Source organism: Temnothorax americanus, unplaced genomic scaffold, assembly GCF_048541705.1.
Source record: "Temnothorax americanus isolate GAGA-0224 unplaced genomic scaffold, ASM4854170v1 Scaffold96, whole genome shotgun sequence".
NCBI lineage: Eukaryota > Metazoa > Arthropoda > Insecta > Hymenoptera > Formicidae > Temnothorax > Temnothorax americanus.
The window spans coordinates 337,432-354,466 of record NW_027509819.1 but is presented as its reverse complement, the minus strand read 5'-3'; the positions used below and the strand labels follow the sequence as shown (position 1 = coordinate 354,466).

General features: G+C 35.6%; 1 protein-coding gene across 1 annotated transcript; it reads left to right on the top strand.

Moving 5' to 3' along the window:
• Window positions 1-3,734: 3,734 nt before the first annotated feature.
• Window positions 3,735-9,009, top strand: LOC143908461 (uncharacterized). Its single transcript, XM_077426127.1, has 7 exons — window positions 3,735-3,873; window positions 7,072-7,157; window positions 7,239-7,268; window positions 7,463-7,694; window positions 7,868-7,998; window positions 8,664-8,801; window positions 8,983-9,009. Exons 1-7 carry the CDS (start codon window positions 3,804-3,806, stop codon window positions 9,007-9,009), a joined length of 714 nt encoding a protein of 237 aa, XP_077282253.1. The 5' UTR covers window positions 3,735-3,803.
• Window positions 9,010-17,035: the final 8,026 nt, after the last annotated feature.

Sequence of the window (17,035 nt, the reverse complement as noted above, 5' to 3'; positions counted from 1 at the left end):
TTCATCGGCTCACAAGGGTGCCTGTAAACAGCCACAATATTGATATTGCAAGACAAATTATTTGTCTTGACGCACACAACATCATACCCCACCGGCAAAGCAACTTGTACTGGGATTTCAGAGAACTCCACAGAATTGCGCAGAGATACGGATACACCACCACTACCCAATCTGTTGGCACTATTGACGGATTTAAAGTTAGAGAGAGTAACACCTCGTGGACCCTTACATCTTGTTTCTGTCAGAATCACGATGTCATACTCCGAAACGTGTCGTGCCAATTCCTCCTTACAACTACGATATCCTCTGCAATTCCACAGAAGGAGCCTGAATTATGTTCTTCCATGAGAGGGATTCCGTCCCTCACTATTATAGTTCCGCGGTCCATTTCTACGATAATCCTCTATATTCATATCCTTTTTGGCACCGTAATCAGCACCACCTCGCGCAGGGGGAGATGCCTCCCGTCCTTTCCTCGTTAATACCTCAATCAAACCTATCCTAGCCGAAGGGAACCTCTTAATGAGGGACATCATACTCGCGACGATCTCACTCACCGCAGCGTCCCGCTGCATCGCCTCATTTTCAACCTCACGGCGTGTCACTTGGGGCCGAGAGACTCCTCGATTACCAGGTAAGGCCAATCCTCTTCTGTCCGCAGTAATATCCTCTTCACGGCTATTAAATTGGGCAAAATAGTTACCAATTCCACTTGTCATAGGTCTCGCTCTGCTTCTGACCTTCGGAGGGTCATTATTAACGTAAAAAAATTTACGCGGCGTTGGATCACGTGCCTCCGGAATAACGGGACTCGCCCTCCGCGGCGGCAACGCCGGCCAGCTATTAGTATCCATTCTGCTGTCCATAAGCCCATCTGTGGGCAAGGGCTTTCCCTCCACCAGTCTTCTCGCACTATGGAAAGAAATATTATTATACGCCATAGTTTCATTTATGTTCCTATTCTTCTTATACATCGGGCAACCACGAAAAGTTGATTTATGCGGACCATGGCAATTGAAACATCGCATAGGTTTTACACATTGGCCATTACCGTGTGATTTTTCTCCGCACACGATGCAGCGAGTGTCACTTTTACATGCCACCTTAGTGTGGCCAAACTTAAAACAATTGAAACATTGTTTAGTTTGCGGTATAAACGGCCTTACTCTGAGGTTAACGCAGCGTTGGAAAATCTTCAAATACCTGATATTCTTCGACTTAAATGTAATCATAATGCTGTCCGTAGCCGAGAGAGACGATGTTCTTGTAGCAACATCCCACCTTCTTCGATACATTCTTTCTAGGCTTAATATATCCGCCCTATCCTGTATTGCTTCCCAGAGCTCCGGGATACCAGCCGGCCAATCTGTAACAACGCCCCTGCTAATAATAGAACGTTGCGCAATATATGCTTTTATTTTGGAAATTCTCAATTTTTCAATAATACTAAGCGCGCGGTTGGCCTCCGTGGCATTAGCGAATTCCACTTCAGCCGAAAAGTGGTTAAGCATTTCCACGGCGATGGGACAAATATTCGACTCAGAAAGGAGCATCCAAATCTTTATTTCATTCATGCCCTTTCTGGTAGCGGCATGCTGTGGCTCAAGCCTAACGATAATCTTAGCTTTACCTTCGTATTGTTCGTCAAACTCAGTATACTGTAAGGTGATATTTGATGTCCCGCGTTGTCGAACGGGAGGAGTCAGGATATATGTAATAAATACATTAGCCAGGGTCTAACGGTATGAACAAATAACTTTATTCGATATAATCCATTGCTCGGATTCTTGATTACAAATGGCACGCCGGAACGTAATAGAAAGCACAAGCACGACCGATCATTCGGAGCTGCAGGCGCGAGTATTCGCGCCGTCGATATCTTACAGTTCGGCCATGCTGGAACGACATTCGACCCGAATGTGATCTAATTATTGTAGTATATTACGCTCGTCAATATTACTGCTACCATACGTTTAACATTTTATTATTAATATCACATATAAGGAACACAGTTTTCATTTAATACTATTCGAACTTAAACGTAAACAACCACATTCTATATTACCCATTTCGAACTTAAAAATAATGATTACATTTGAAAATCTTTGGTAAGAGAATATAACTTTTTCACCATTTTCTGGTGGATCTCGCATGTAATCCATATTAATCTAACGCAAAATAATTTACGCATCTTATGGATCGACTTCCGCTTGCGTCGACTCATCAGGATTACCCAACCTAATCCATGGTTTTAAACGATCCGGTGACAATATAGAATTATATATACGAGAGGTAACGTCAAAACCGGGAACGCTTTCGACAACATACCGATTCTTGTTTAACACTTTCGCAATTCGGTAGGGACCTTTATACGAAGATTTCAACTTTTTATCTTCCCCGGGTTTGACAACCGTATCTCGAATCATAACCAGATCGCCAATATTATATTTAGTGGGTTTTTTATGTCGCTTGTCGTAATACATTTTATTATAATTCTTTATGCACTCAGTAGAGTCCATAGCCGCCTCGCGAACCGATTCTCGGTAGGACTCGAAATTAAAATCAACTTTCGCTATTCGATTTAAACAATCCACTAGTTTCGCATCCACGTGACTACACTGGTCGTAACCAAGGAGTAGTTTTGAGGGAGAATTTTTCAAAGAGGAATGATGAGTATTGTTTATCACGTATTGAATAGCGCTCAGGCATTCTTTCCATTTGCGAGGATCCTCTACAATCTTTCTTAAGGTCGACTTTAGGAATCTATTCACCCTCTCCACTAAACCGTTTGCCCAAGGGGCCGCCACTGCCACTTTACGATGTTTAATTCTTTTCGAATTCAAGAATTCGGAAAATTCATGCGAGGTAAAGGCAGTTCCTCTATCCGAAACAATTTCGCTTGGGTTACCGAACATGCAAAATAAATTTTCAAAATGTTTAATCGCCTCTTTCGAATTGGTTGTTTTTACGGGGAACAACCAGGTGTACCGCGTATACGCGTCGACTATCAAAAGGATATGTTTATATCCGCCAACCGATTCTATCAAAGGGCCATAATGATCGGTATGTAGCAATTGAAAAGGTACCGTAGGAGTATTTGTTGCCTGCAATTCGCCTTCGCGTATATTGACGGATGTGTTGGACATCAGGCAAACCAAACAATCGTCAATATAGTCACGAATTTTTTTATACATCGACGGAAACCAATAATTTGTCGCTACGCCTTGGACCGTCTTTTCCACTCCGCAATGTGCCATACTATCATGATACGCTCGAATTACATTACCGACCATTGAATCCGGAACAACGAATCGTGGCTTGTCCGAACCCTTTCGATATATTAATCCTTCTATTAATTCGAATTTATCGTTATCTTTATACTCTAATTCTTCCGCAATGGTTTTCAACCTACACGGAAAAAGGTATTCACCGTATGAGATCATGCAAGGCGGACCATGAAACGCGCTGCGCCCTACCACTACGCTGGGCCGTGTCCCTCACTCTATTCCGTCGTGCGCCCATGTCAAAACACGCTGCCGCGCAGCAACGTCTTTCCTCGTACTAAGCACGGTATTTTTCCGTGCATCGCACCGGCTTTCGCGTTGCGAACGTAGCACGTCGCTGGGCCGTGTCCCTCACTCTCTTCCGTCGTGCGCCCGCATGTCAAAACACGCTGCTCGCGGCGCTCGCGCAGCAACGTCTTTCCTCGTACGTTCCTCGAACGTATAGCACGTCGTCAAGCGCTGCGCGATATTTCGACTTTCATGTGGGACTGAGAGAGTGGAAACTTGCGATTTTTTAATATGAGTGAAGACTCGTTGAAGAATATTTTAAATCAGTGGAAGGTTGGAGATCTTTTACACTTTTTCACTGGTAAGTTCATAATTATATTTTAATTCCAAAAGTAAATACTACTATCCAAAGTAGCTCAAAAACAGTTTGTTGTATGAATAAAATTTTACACTCATAAAACATAGAACATAAATCAATTTATAATAATTATTTTACACTTGATATTATTTTTGCAAAAAATCTTCAGTTTTTGTATTAACGAGTGACTGAAAAGATTGGCAATAAATACTAATTCAAATTCATGTGTAATCAATAAAATTATTTCATTACTGAATTTTATGATCCTGTTTTATTTGATAAACAAATTGCTAACGTATAACAAGCTGTTGTAATAAGTACAATTTCTACTAAAAATGTATTATAGATAAATGTATTATGATTGCTGTTATAATAAAGTATTTGTTGAAAACGATACCTTATACAAAAATGTTTGTTTTTCTTAATCTCTTTCAAATAATTGTATTAATGTAAATATAAATTAATGTTAAAAAAGTTTCCAGAAAAACTATAAATCTTTGTGTGTCAGTTTCAAAGACAGTTTAACACATGAAATTATCTCATTAAAGAATTATGAATGTGTACCTATTCTTTTCATTTTTTAAAATAAATTTTTTCAGTATTTTTGTCAGAATTCAGCCAAAATAATTTATTTTCTGAAAAATATAAACAGTTCCTTTGGATTACTTTTAACAAACTGGCTACAACAGAATAAGCGATTGACAACTGAATAAATTTGTGTAAATCAAAATATTATTGATAATTGATACTGTAGTAAGAGTCCCAATCCATAGTTGCCAACAAAATATAATATAATGAAAAGTTGAATATATAATTACAGAGTTATATGAAAAAGATTAAAAGATATAAGCATTTGCGAATAATAGGGTATCAGTTTTAAGATTTTTTTGTCGAAAATATATAAATGCATGTATTTGAGGAATAATAAATACATAGTTGTTTCCATATATCTACATTGGTCAATTATATAATGAAAATTTTACTGTACGTGACAGTTCTAACATTTGACTAAAAAATTAAAGTTTAATGATTAAAATTAATTATTAATTATTAATATTTTTATTAATATGTATATTAATATACATATCTATTTATGGTGCTTATATTTGTCAAGCTAATTTTCATCGAAAATAAAATCTAATTAAATTATTATATATGTAAAATTAAGAAAGAGTAGTTCAACGGGTCGTCTTTATCTATACTACTGTCCAATTCAAGAACCTAGTAAGCATTTTTGCATTCATGTAAAAATTGAGTTAGTGTACTGAACATTTCTCTGAAAACTTTTACTATTTAATGATCAAATTACATTTATGACAAAACTGTTATTTAAAAGGCAAATTTTTATTTATTGGACATCAGATTATTTAATGATAATGCATATATTAAAATAATAGAAAACAATCACATTTAATGTGTATATAATATATAATTGATGTTGAAATATTAGTTATAATTTTATGAAGAGCGACTTAATGTGGACTATTGACACCTATATAAATAGCAACTCAGTACTGTTGAGTAGTAATACCCAACAGTATCATCATTAAAAAATTTAGCAGCATGTCGATTAGCAAAAATACATATTTGCACTATAAATACAAAATAAAATATTCATTTAATTCTATTTTTAAACCAGAATGTCAATTAAATGAAATGTAATTAGAAGAAATTTTCCTCAGTGTTTTATAAAATCATTTTCTGGTTACATATGGTTAACGTATGTATTTTGTGTTTTATTACAGTTAAAAAAATTGACAGCGAAAAATTTAAATTACTTTCCAAAAATGATATTGATAATATTATACCAGCACACCATCCGTCGAAAGCTTTATTTGAGTTCTCATATAGTTTCCATAAATATTCTAAAGAATGTTTTGAAACAAATAATAATGCAACTCAATCCACGAAGCCAATGTAACTAATCCTCAAACTAATCATGAATGTGCTTCCGTTCAGGCCGATATGTCCGATTCTTGTTTACAAGATTGTTCTGAACAAAATATGCTTCATGAATCTAATGCAACAGAAACCGATTTATACAAAACGTTTTCAAATGAAATAAATACTAATTTTGACATAGTAAATTTTGAAAACTACGAAAAATGTTACAGTCAAAGTAAATATACTTAAATTATTATTATTTACTTATTAAAACAAATTTGAAAAATTTAATTGAATCATATAATTGACGTTAAACGATGCAATTAGGTCAATATTAAAGCTCTAATGCGTCTGCTTTACGTCAATTCGTAAAATAATTATTGTATTGTTTTAAATAAATACACATATTTTTAATTAAAAAAAACAAAGACCTGTACAGACTGCTAGATGACGATAAAACCATATCGGGCAATGCGATACTTCTCGCATATGCAAAAAATTCAGATATTTCGATTTTTCGAAAAACATTAAGTCGTATCATAATTGATCACGAATTATCAATGTCTAAAAAATCTTCACCTGAATTTGCGTAAGATGCTATTTCATTTAATGTTAATTTGTATTTACAATGTATAACTTATGTTAAACAATTGGTAATACTGTCAATCTATTGGATTTATAAAAAATTTTTTTTATTTCAACAAAATTATTCCCTGATAGGAATCAGTTCAATTTTACATTTTATGTTTTGCATGTTTTTTATAATGCATGATAAGTATTGTATCCCACAGCTGTGAATGTGTGCTTGTACAAAATTACATGTTAACGATTTGTAATTACTTCTTTATGCTAATAATATAACACGATATTAAACAAGAAACATTCTTACATTTTTTATTGTAGCATATGTAGCAAAAGGTTCATAGAATTATCTCAATCAATTATTGAACTTTTTCCCAACGAAAAGAAAGATTTATATTATGAACCATCTTATGCCGTATATGAGGAAGATGGCGGATGAAAAAAAGGCTGTGCGAGCTAATTCGACTGGACTTTTGTATAATGCTTATTTAAAAGTAAGAGATCAATTAAGGGCCGCTGGATATATATTTCCGACAAAAAAAAGAGTATTACAAAACACTAAAGGTAATTTATGTACGAAAGACTATGTTAAAATAATTTTAATGAAAAATTATTCTATTAACAAATAAAAAACTATTTTTATTAAATACCAGTGTTAATACTTATGTTTTTAACGCTTATGTAATTTTATGATGTTGTATCCTAATGAATGTTTTATTTATATACATATTACAGAAAACTCTCGCACAATAGTTGATTTATCTATTTTGTACGAAATAATAGATAATGACGATATAAAAAAAATTGATACTGCGAAACATGTATGGACTAAATCATTTCATCATAGACAAAAAAGCTCCTTTGATAATAATAAAGGAATAAATATTATTAAAAAATTTCAGGTTTTAAAAGGTCAAGTGGCTTCATATTTGGTTATTGATCTTTTCAACCATTTATATATAGATTATTCTATTTTATGAATGAATTTTTAATGCAATTTGAATAACGTGATAATAAAAATAACTATGGTTAAATTTAAACTAAATTAAACACATTTTTTATAAGTCGATTAATTACATTCATTTTTGAACAGTAACTTTTTAAATATTTTATTGTATCTTTTTAGATTCTGTCAGACTTTGAACAACGTTACCCAGCGCAATCTAATAATTTAATAAATAACTGGGCCAAGATTGCAGATAGCATTATTAAAACTGCAAAAAGAAAATGCAAACCTCAATCAAAAAATAATATAGAAACCAATACCACCAATCTCACAAAAGAGTCAAATTTTATAGTTACTGATTATACAAATATAAATGATATTTTTGAAAAACACAACACAATAGATGACGACAGTAAGAGAGTGCTACTATTATTACATTTTTATTTTTATATATTAACATATGCAACTTTCCCATTTATGCAATTGTTTTAGTACTAATAAATCTAATAATATTTTTACATTAATATATATTTCATTCTAATAAATCATACATAAAAAATAATTTTCAAAAATGATTAATTTTAGATTACAAAAATACTTTGGCATTTATTCTAATACCAGCTTTAATCAAGTATCCAATTAAGTCGAAGTCTGTCTACAATAACTGGAGACCTCTCAAAGGCGATATTTTCAGTTCATTTATCCGACATATCAACGTAAGTACTGTTATGAAAAGTATGAACTTTCTCCCTAATGTGCTAGTATACTTTACACGACTAATAATTTTTATAAAAGAATAAATTAAAAAAGAATAAATTAAATCATATTATCAAACAAGAAACTCATCAATACGTACCTAGAAATATTAAAATATAATATGAAAGAAATGTGTACCCCGCTGAAAGAATTCAACTGAGAAATCAGTTGATTTTTCCGCTGAGAAATTGAAAGAATTCGGAGAAGAAATAGGAGACATTTCTCATTAACTGAAAAATCAATTAAGAAATCAGCTAATTTCTTAGCTGAATTTTTTCAATAGAATAGTCTATATCGTCGACTCGTTTGGAAACTCGTTTATAGTCTTGTAAAAAAATGTTGTTACTTGTAACAACGTTTTATTGTCGTTAATAAAAATAGTTTTAATCTTATAACTATATATTTACGGAAATGTTCTACTGTCCTTATATTTCATATTGTTTATTCATTATTTTGTTTATTCATTCTTTTTAATTGTACTATATTTCGTCTAATGAAAGAAGATAATTTTTGAAAAATCTGAAACTTGATCTAAAACTAGACTGCTAGATTTCGTACAAGCTGTCGATCTATAAATGTAATACGATTAAATTATAATTAAAAATTGAAATATTAAATTTTTTAGAATCACGACAAGCTGCAGGCATTGGTCAGAGAAGTAAAGTCCAATTACGAACAAAATTATATTTCTGGTCAAGCATATATCGTGTGCTGTGGTCCGTTAGAGAACACAAAATGTTACCATGTAGTAGTTGAAGATTTTGTATATAATTTTAATTTAGTTATAAATGCCGTAGATTTTCTTTTTAAATTATTTTTTGTACTTAAGTTAGAGTATCCGTTTGCATGCCCACATGTGTGGTGTTTTTTGCAAAAACATGTATTCGAAATGGAAAAAGATAGAAGACTATTAGGAACCCAAAAAATTAACGAACTGATTGCAGATTTATGAAAAAGTTAGTGCGTTATAGTTAAGTTATATTAATAACAAAATAAGTTAATAAGCAAAAGAAAGTTTAAGTTTGAAATCGTGATTTTTTAATGTGATATTAAGTGAAAAAAAATCACTTAGTCTGATAGTAACCGATAATAATAAGCTTGTTTTAGTTTTATGTTGAGTTTTCATAGTTCTTTTTTTATTTTTGTTTCATGCACTATTGTGCAACTATTTAAAATAGTTTATTAACTACGATTAAATAACAATAATTTTTGCATATGTATATGTAGATACGTAATAAATTGTAGAATTATTTATATCTTCTACAATTTATCACAAAGGATTATCTATTAAAATTGATTAAAGGCAATATTTCAAGCATATTAACATTTGATATAAAATCTTTTGTTTTTTTTTAAATAATTATATTTTTACTTTAAAACGACGTTATTTCGAAATAACTTGTACCTGTACGAGACATTAGCCACCTGTAATTTTGAAGACACTTTCGTAAGATTTTATTTTTGTAAATTTGACTTTATTTTGTAATACACGTAATAATGAAAACATTTTTAGAATAAGTTACTTTGAAATTGTTATACGCATGACTTCAATACTCAAATTATTGTCATGTTGCATTTATAAGTCTATATTAATATTAGATTTATTTACTCATTTTATTTTGTAATTCATAAAAAATTTCTGGTATAAAACATTAATATAATTTAAAAAATGGATCTTAATCGAGATATTTTAAAATTAACCTGTCAGTTGTATAAAAATGTAAGTTTGACAAGAACTGAAATTCAATCCATAATAACTCTGATCAGAGAATTTATTTCAACGTCTTATAACCCGTTTTTGTTGAAAATGTTACAACAAAATTTGTATAAAGCAATCAGTGATGAAATTGCTAGAGAAATCAGTGAAACTTTTAATAAATATAGTGATCCTTTTGAAAACTATAGTACCGAAGACAAAAGATTAGTATTGTACAAAAAGTTGGATTTATACATTGAACCAAAAACACATTTAGTAAAAACTGAGACATTTAATACAACAAATAGAAATGAATTGTGTATACATGAAAAAGAAATTACACTGACTTATTTACCTATGAAAAATTCTCTTAAAAATCTGTTGGAATTAGAAGGCTTGTTTGATGAATTAATACGTTATATGGATTTTTTGAAAAAAGAAAAAACTGTTTTGACAAATTTTATACAAGGTGAACTATGGGAACAACAAATTAAAAATTTTGATAAAAATGGAATCGGATTACCTCTACTTGGATATTTCGATGATATTGAATGTGGCAATGCTTTAGGTTCCCATGCGGGAAATAATAATGTTGGTGCTGTATATGTCACGATTCCTTGCTTACCACCAAGTTACGCTTCTAAACTTGAAAGTATTATTATGTTTTGCGTATTTCATTCCAAAGATAGAAAAAAGTACGGTAACAAGGCGATATTTGATAAATTCATTGAAGAATTGCGTGAAATAAGAGAAAATGGAATTGAAATAATTGCTAATAAAAAAAAATATAAAATATATTTCCTTACTAATTTAATATTAGGAGATAACCTTGGCGTTAATAGTATCATGGGCTTTGTAGAGTCATTTTCCTCAACAGTTTTTTGTCGAATGTGCTACGCTACGCCAGATATTGCTAAAACATTAACTGAGCAAGACGATTCGCTAATGCGAACTGTGGAAAATTATGAAAAAGATATTGAAAATATTAATGTTCGCAAAACAGGTATTAAAGAGCAATGTATTTTTAATAATTTATCTAATTTTCACGTAATAGAACGATATGTTTGAGGGAGTATGCAATTACGTGATGACTCGAATATTATTAACATTAATTTTAGACGATAACTGTTTTTCTATAGATTACTTAAATTACAAACTACACACAGAGTATTTTGATTATGAATTATCAAATATTCCGCCACAAATAAATATGGATTATGTAAAGAAAAATAATAAGCTTAAAATGTCTGCAACCGAAATTTTGTTTTTTACTAGGTATTTTGGAGTATTAATAGGAGACCAAGTTCCAAAAGAAAATAAAGTTTGGGAATTATATAAAAAACTTCGTGAAATAGTGCACATTGTTACTTCACCAATACTAAGAAAATCGTATCTGTTACAATTAGAAATGTTAGTAAGTCAACACCACAAATTATATATTAATTTATTTGGCAATTTAAAAGCTAAATTTCACAATTTGATACATTATGCTAAACTAATGTTAAAAATCGGTCCAGTAATCAAGGTTTCATCAATGCGCTTCGAATCGAAACACAGAATATTAAAATCCGCGATTTTACAATCTTCTTGTCATAAAAATATATTAAAAAGTATTGGTATTAGGTATCAGTTAAGTCAAATGAATGTACGGTTTTCTAGTTACAAAGATTTAGATATCACGCATGGTGTACAGATTGAAGATATTTTAATTAATTATTATTTTCCTTTTTCTACTGTAAAATATGCTCTTCGTTCTGTCACAGTAAATGATGTGACTTATAAATGCAAAACGATCATTGCGGCTTATATTTTAGAAGACGGATTAGAATATGGAGAAATAAGTAAAATTTATTCTGTTGATAGCAATATTTTCTTTGAATATATCCCTTTTCAACTGATTGGTTTCAATTCACATTATTTCGCTCACAGTGTTGTACCTTTAAATGAAAAAAAAATTATACGATATGATTCTTTGATATCAAGAATACCATGTTTACTTTTTAAAAGAGATGGCACTATGTTAATTGCGACCAGACACGTATTGTAAATTATGCATTTTATGTAATACAATAATGATAAAATAAAAATGTTTTAAATAGGCGTTATGTGCCTCCCTTTCTCCTTTCGGTTATTTGATTTTCAGTCCCATACGAAAGTCGAAATATCGCGCAGCGCTTGACGACGTGCTACGTTCGCAACGCGAAAGCCGGTGCGATGCACGGAAAAATATCGTGCTTAGTACGAGGAAAGACGTTGCTGCGCGAGCGCCGCGAGCAGCGTGTTTTGACATGCGGGCGCACGACGGAAGAGAGTGAGGGACACGGCCCAGCGACGTGCTACGTTCGCAACGCGAAAGCCGGTGCGATGCACGGAAAAATACCGTGCTTAGTACGAGGAAAGACGTTGCTGCGCGGCAGCGTGTTTTGACATGGGCGCACGACGGAATAGAGTGAGGGACACGGCCCAGCGTAGTGGTAGGGCGCAGCGCGTTTCATGGTCCGCCTTGCATGATCTCATACGGTGAATACCTTTTTCCGTGTAGCGTCTGTCAATTGCTTGTACTCAAGCTCTCTTTCTAAGGGCATTGAATCGACATATGCCACCATTCGACTTAGTGCATCGACATGCGCCATTTTTTCGCCTGCGCGATGAATTAACTTGAAATCGTAATCTTGTATACGAAGTGTCCATCGAGCGATTCTTGGGTTCAAATGCGCTTTATTCACGGCGTAGACCAAAGCTTGACAATCCGTAATTACGGTGAACTTTATTCCATAGAGATAAATATGAAATCTTTCGATCGACTTTACTACGGCTAAAATTTCAAGTTCGAAACTATGATAATTGGCTTCGGCCTTGTTCGTTGCTTGACTGAAATAAGCCACAGGAGCGAAAACACCATCATTTTGTTTTTGCAATAGAATAGCAGCTATCGCGATATGACTAGCGTCAGTATGCAGCTGGGTCTCAGCTTCTGAATTGTAAAGTCTTAATACCGGGTAAGAGATCAAATCTTTTTTCAATGTTCCGAAAGCCTTTTTACAATCATCATTAAAGATGAATTTACTCGATTTTCGAAGCAAATTAGTCAAAGGTTTTGCCTTGGTGGCGTAATTCTGAATGAATCTACGGAAATAATTGGTTAAACCAAAAAATCGTTGTATGTCCACTACCTTTTTCGGTATAGGAAATTTCTGAATGACGTCTGTGTGCCTTTCACTGATAGTGATACCATTTGCCGACACCATATAACCTAAAAACTCGATTTTTAATCTCAAAAATTGACTTTTTTCGAGATTTACTTCAAACTGGTATTTCTTGAGTTCAAGAAGTACTCGTTTAATTATTTCCAAATTTTCTTCTACAGTATCGGTAGCTATTAGAATATCGTCCATATACAATATGATTTGACGTGTTCGTATCAATTCGGCTAAATCAGGAAGATTTTTTAAACGTTTATAAAACTCTGCTCCTGATTCGCCGTATCCGAAAGGCAGATAGACATATTCATACTGGCCATCATAAGTGGCAAACGAAAAATATTTTGTATCTTCCGGATGGACTTCAACTTGGTGGTATCCATCCTTCAGATCTATTAAAGTGTAAACAGTCTTATTTCCGACATCGACCAAACAATTTTCAATAACAGGGAAAGGACATTTCTGCCGATGTACGCGACAATTTAACGGTCTGAAATCTACGCATAACCGCATTTTGCCGTTCTTTTTTCGAACTAAAACCGTTCTCGCGCAATACGGGGAAGAACTGGGCTTAATTTTACCTCTTCGCAAGAGATCGTCTATTATTTCCCTCGTTTGCTCTCTTTCTTTCCACGAAACACGTCGAGGCGTGTATGCGTATATTGAATCATCCTTGAGTGGTACTCTTACTAAATATTTTTCTCCGGGAGGGATTACCTCCGTTAATTCAACTTCCTTGAACACAGAAATTAAACGTTTCTTGACATTATTTTCAAAATCGGTTTCGATAAACGATAACTTTTCGTCAAAACTTTCAGATGATTCAGTAATCGCACCCGCAAACGCAATCTCGTTAAATAACTGTAATCTATTCTCCGGACTATCGGTTGATGGACTATATACAATTTTTAATTTATGCTCATTAATGAAATCCATACCGATTATCAAATCCATTGACAGATAATCATTTTGCAAAACTTTCAAATCAATCGAAGCTGAAAAATCCGGTAACGGAGATAAGATTATATTTGACGAGATTGTACCCGTTATTCGAATAGGCGAATCATTTAACGCTTTGTACGAACGAAAACAATTTTTTTCGTTTACAGACGAACCGAAATATTTCTCGTAAATAGACGGACGAATGAAAGATATTGGGCTTCCCGAATCAACAAGAGCTATCAGTTCGGACTTAATATTATTTAAAGATGTAACCTTGATCCGGAAGTTATTTAGTTCGAGTTTCCGTTCCTTCTCAGCGACACAGGCCACCGTGGTCGTCTCCGATAATGGTGTCGCGGCTTCCGGCGAAGGCGTCGCGTAATCCACATCCACGGCCGACACCGTTGTAGAAGAGATAGCCGGCGTTGTCGCCGGTAACTGCTCCTTGCGCTTTAGTTTGTAGCACTCGTCACGCACATGGCCTTTGGCCTTGCAATAGGCACAAAACTTGTCCTTAGACACTGGCACCGGATTGGGAGAAGAATTTTGAGGCACTAACACTTTCGGTTGACTTCCCTTCTTTGCAGAAAAGTCTTTTCCAGTTTGCGGCTTGTTCGAGACACTTTTCTTCACCGCGAATGATGATGTGATGCGATGCATCTGATCCAGGAATCCGTCGACGTCTTCGGTATCCAGCGCTGTTGCTGTTCCTCTCAGCGCATTACTCGTAATTCCATCTATCAATAATTGAACTTTATCGACTTCAGGTATCGAGACATTTTGCATAAGGTCCAACTTATCCATCGCATAATCCATGAATGACTCTTTGGCGAAGTTCCATATTCGTGATTCTATTTTTCTCATGGCGACGTACATCAATGTTCTTCTTTTGAATCTTCGTGTAATCATCTGCTTGAACATTATCCAGGAGCTATTAACAGTGCCTGTATTCTGGGTGAGCCATCGCTGCGCGTTATTGGTCAGTTTACTTGTGGCGGCTAAAAGCGCCACTTCGTGCGTCACTCCGTGTATTCGAGCGACGTTCTCCACTTTTTCTATCCATACATTGACATTCTCGTCCTCAGAGCCTCCGAAATTTGGTAACTGGGACGCCAAGAGATGGACTGCCTGTGCTAGAGGCACGGTAGATACAAACGATCGACTGGAATGTCCTGACGTTGCTGTGGATGCTCCTTGAACGCCGGATCTCTGGTTCTCGTTTATCATGGCGGACATTCTTTGAATGATTTCACTGCTCTGTCTTAGCTGCTCCGATAACTCACGGTTCTGTCGCTCCTGTTCCGCTATTACCTTGCCGATCTGAGCCATGTTAAAAGAATCCGCCGGAATATTCGACGCTTCTGATTGAGCTGTCTGCGTCGTATGAACGGAACGTCCGGAATGTGCGGACTTTCCTTGTGTTGTCCGCCCATCGTTGACGAAATTACTTATGGGGCCGGTCCTCTCGAGGTGAGATGCAATCGCCTGAATGCATTGATCGCGATTGTCCAGCGCCATGATCCCGTATGACTGGGCTTCTTTTTGAAGCTCGAGCAATGTGAGCGATTCTAAGCGCGCACGGATATTCAATGTGTCCATTTTTCGCGTTCGAACACGCGGTCGCGCACTTTCGGAAACGTGATAGGCGCGCGGGCGCACACTCTCCGCTATGTTCACGTACGTCGTTTTCTTCGCGCGCACTAATGAAATCGAGGGTATTGTTTCACAGACCCCTCAGCGTGCGTCGTTTTCTTCGCGCACACTAATCACTGTTACGACATGGAATCGAGGGTATTGTTTTACAGACCCCTCGTATTTCCACAACAGAGAAATTGATAAGGGCAGAAGAAAACGGGATTCCGCGGCGGTACCAAATCTCGCGCACACGACACGAGCGTAAAATGGCTACACGGTCAGATCCCACTTCTGATAAAACTGTAAGGTGATATTTGATGTCCCGCGTTGTCGAACGGGAGGAGTCAGGATATATGTAATAAATACATTAGCCAGGGTCTAACGGTAGGAACGAATAACTTTATTCGATATAATCCATTGCTCGGATTCTTGATTACAAATGGCACGCCGGAACGTAATAGAAAGCACAAGCACGACCGATCCCTTCGAGCGACCCTTTCCGACTGACTGTTTCGTTTTCCCGAACTCGCCTTCTTTTGGTTGATCGTGTTCGTGCAAGCTTGCGACCGATGCCCGCTTCATGTCCATATATGGTCATATCGTATCCGCTTTATGACCATATATGGTCATCTCGTGGAATCTCATCAGCCAATCGTGGGCTTTCGCAATCGTGACGTATCGGTAGCGCCGCTAGCGCCCTAACTCACGCGGCGATCATTCGGAGCTGCAGGCGCGAGTATTCGCGCCGTCGATATCTTACAATACCGCTGGAATTCCGGCTTGTTTACACATTTCTTCAGTCTTTGTTCGCTTACTATATATATCTCCTTTTCGATCCTCGGTATGAGATTCACGTCTGTACCACGCCGCTCGCCGCCGCTGTTCACGTGATCGCCCCTGGTTACAGGCGTACGCTCGTTCTGACTATTATTATTGATATCTTCGTCTACCGGAGACGTCGTCACACTCATTTTATTTTTTATATCACAGTTTATAGAGTCACCCCTATCACAGTTCGTATTGTCCACCCCCAACTCGTTCCCCGGGGGCGACGGCACTTGCACATCCGTCGAGTTTTCTTCGTCGTTAATCTGACTCACCGACGTGGCGTTTTTTAGTAATCCCAGCTAACATCATATCGAGCCGGTCGTTCAACGGTAAATTGTCTCTAGTGAAGTCGTCAAAGCATTCCTCCGAAAAACTCGACCTCTGTCTCTTATTGCACTGTGACGTGTCCATCGACACGCGCTCACCATCGCCAGCATCCCTCGGGTCCACGGGGGGATTCATCCCTGAGATATCGCTCCCCCTCCGAGAGGGGAGCTACCAAAAATATATAACACCCGCCCGAATAAGAGGGTAACCCCGGGGCAACACGAAGAGACAACACGACACCGACTATAACCTAGCAACTATCGATATAAAGGTATAGAGCGACTCGCATACACGTCCGACTCGTGCGGCGGTCCGAGCCGAACTAGTGTACCAGCTGTGCAGGGTAAAGAGGTTATCTCAAACGCCCTG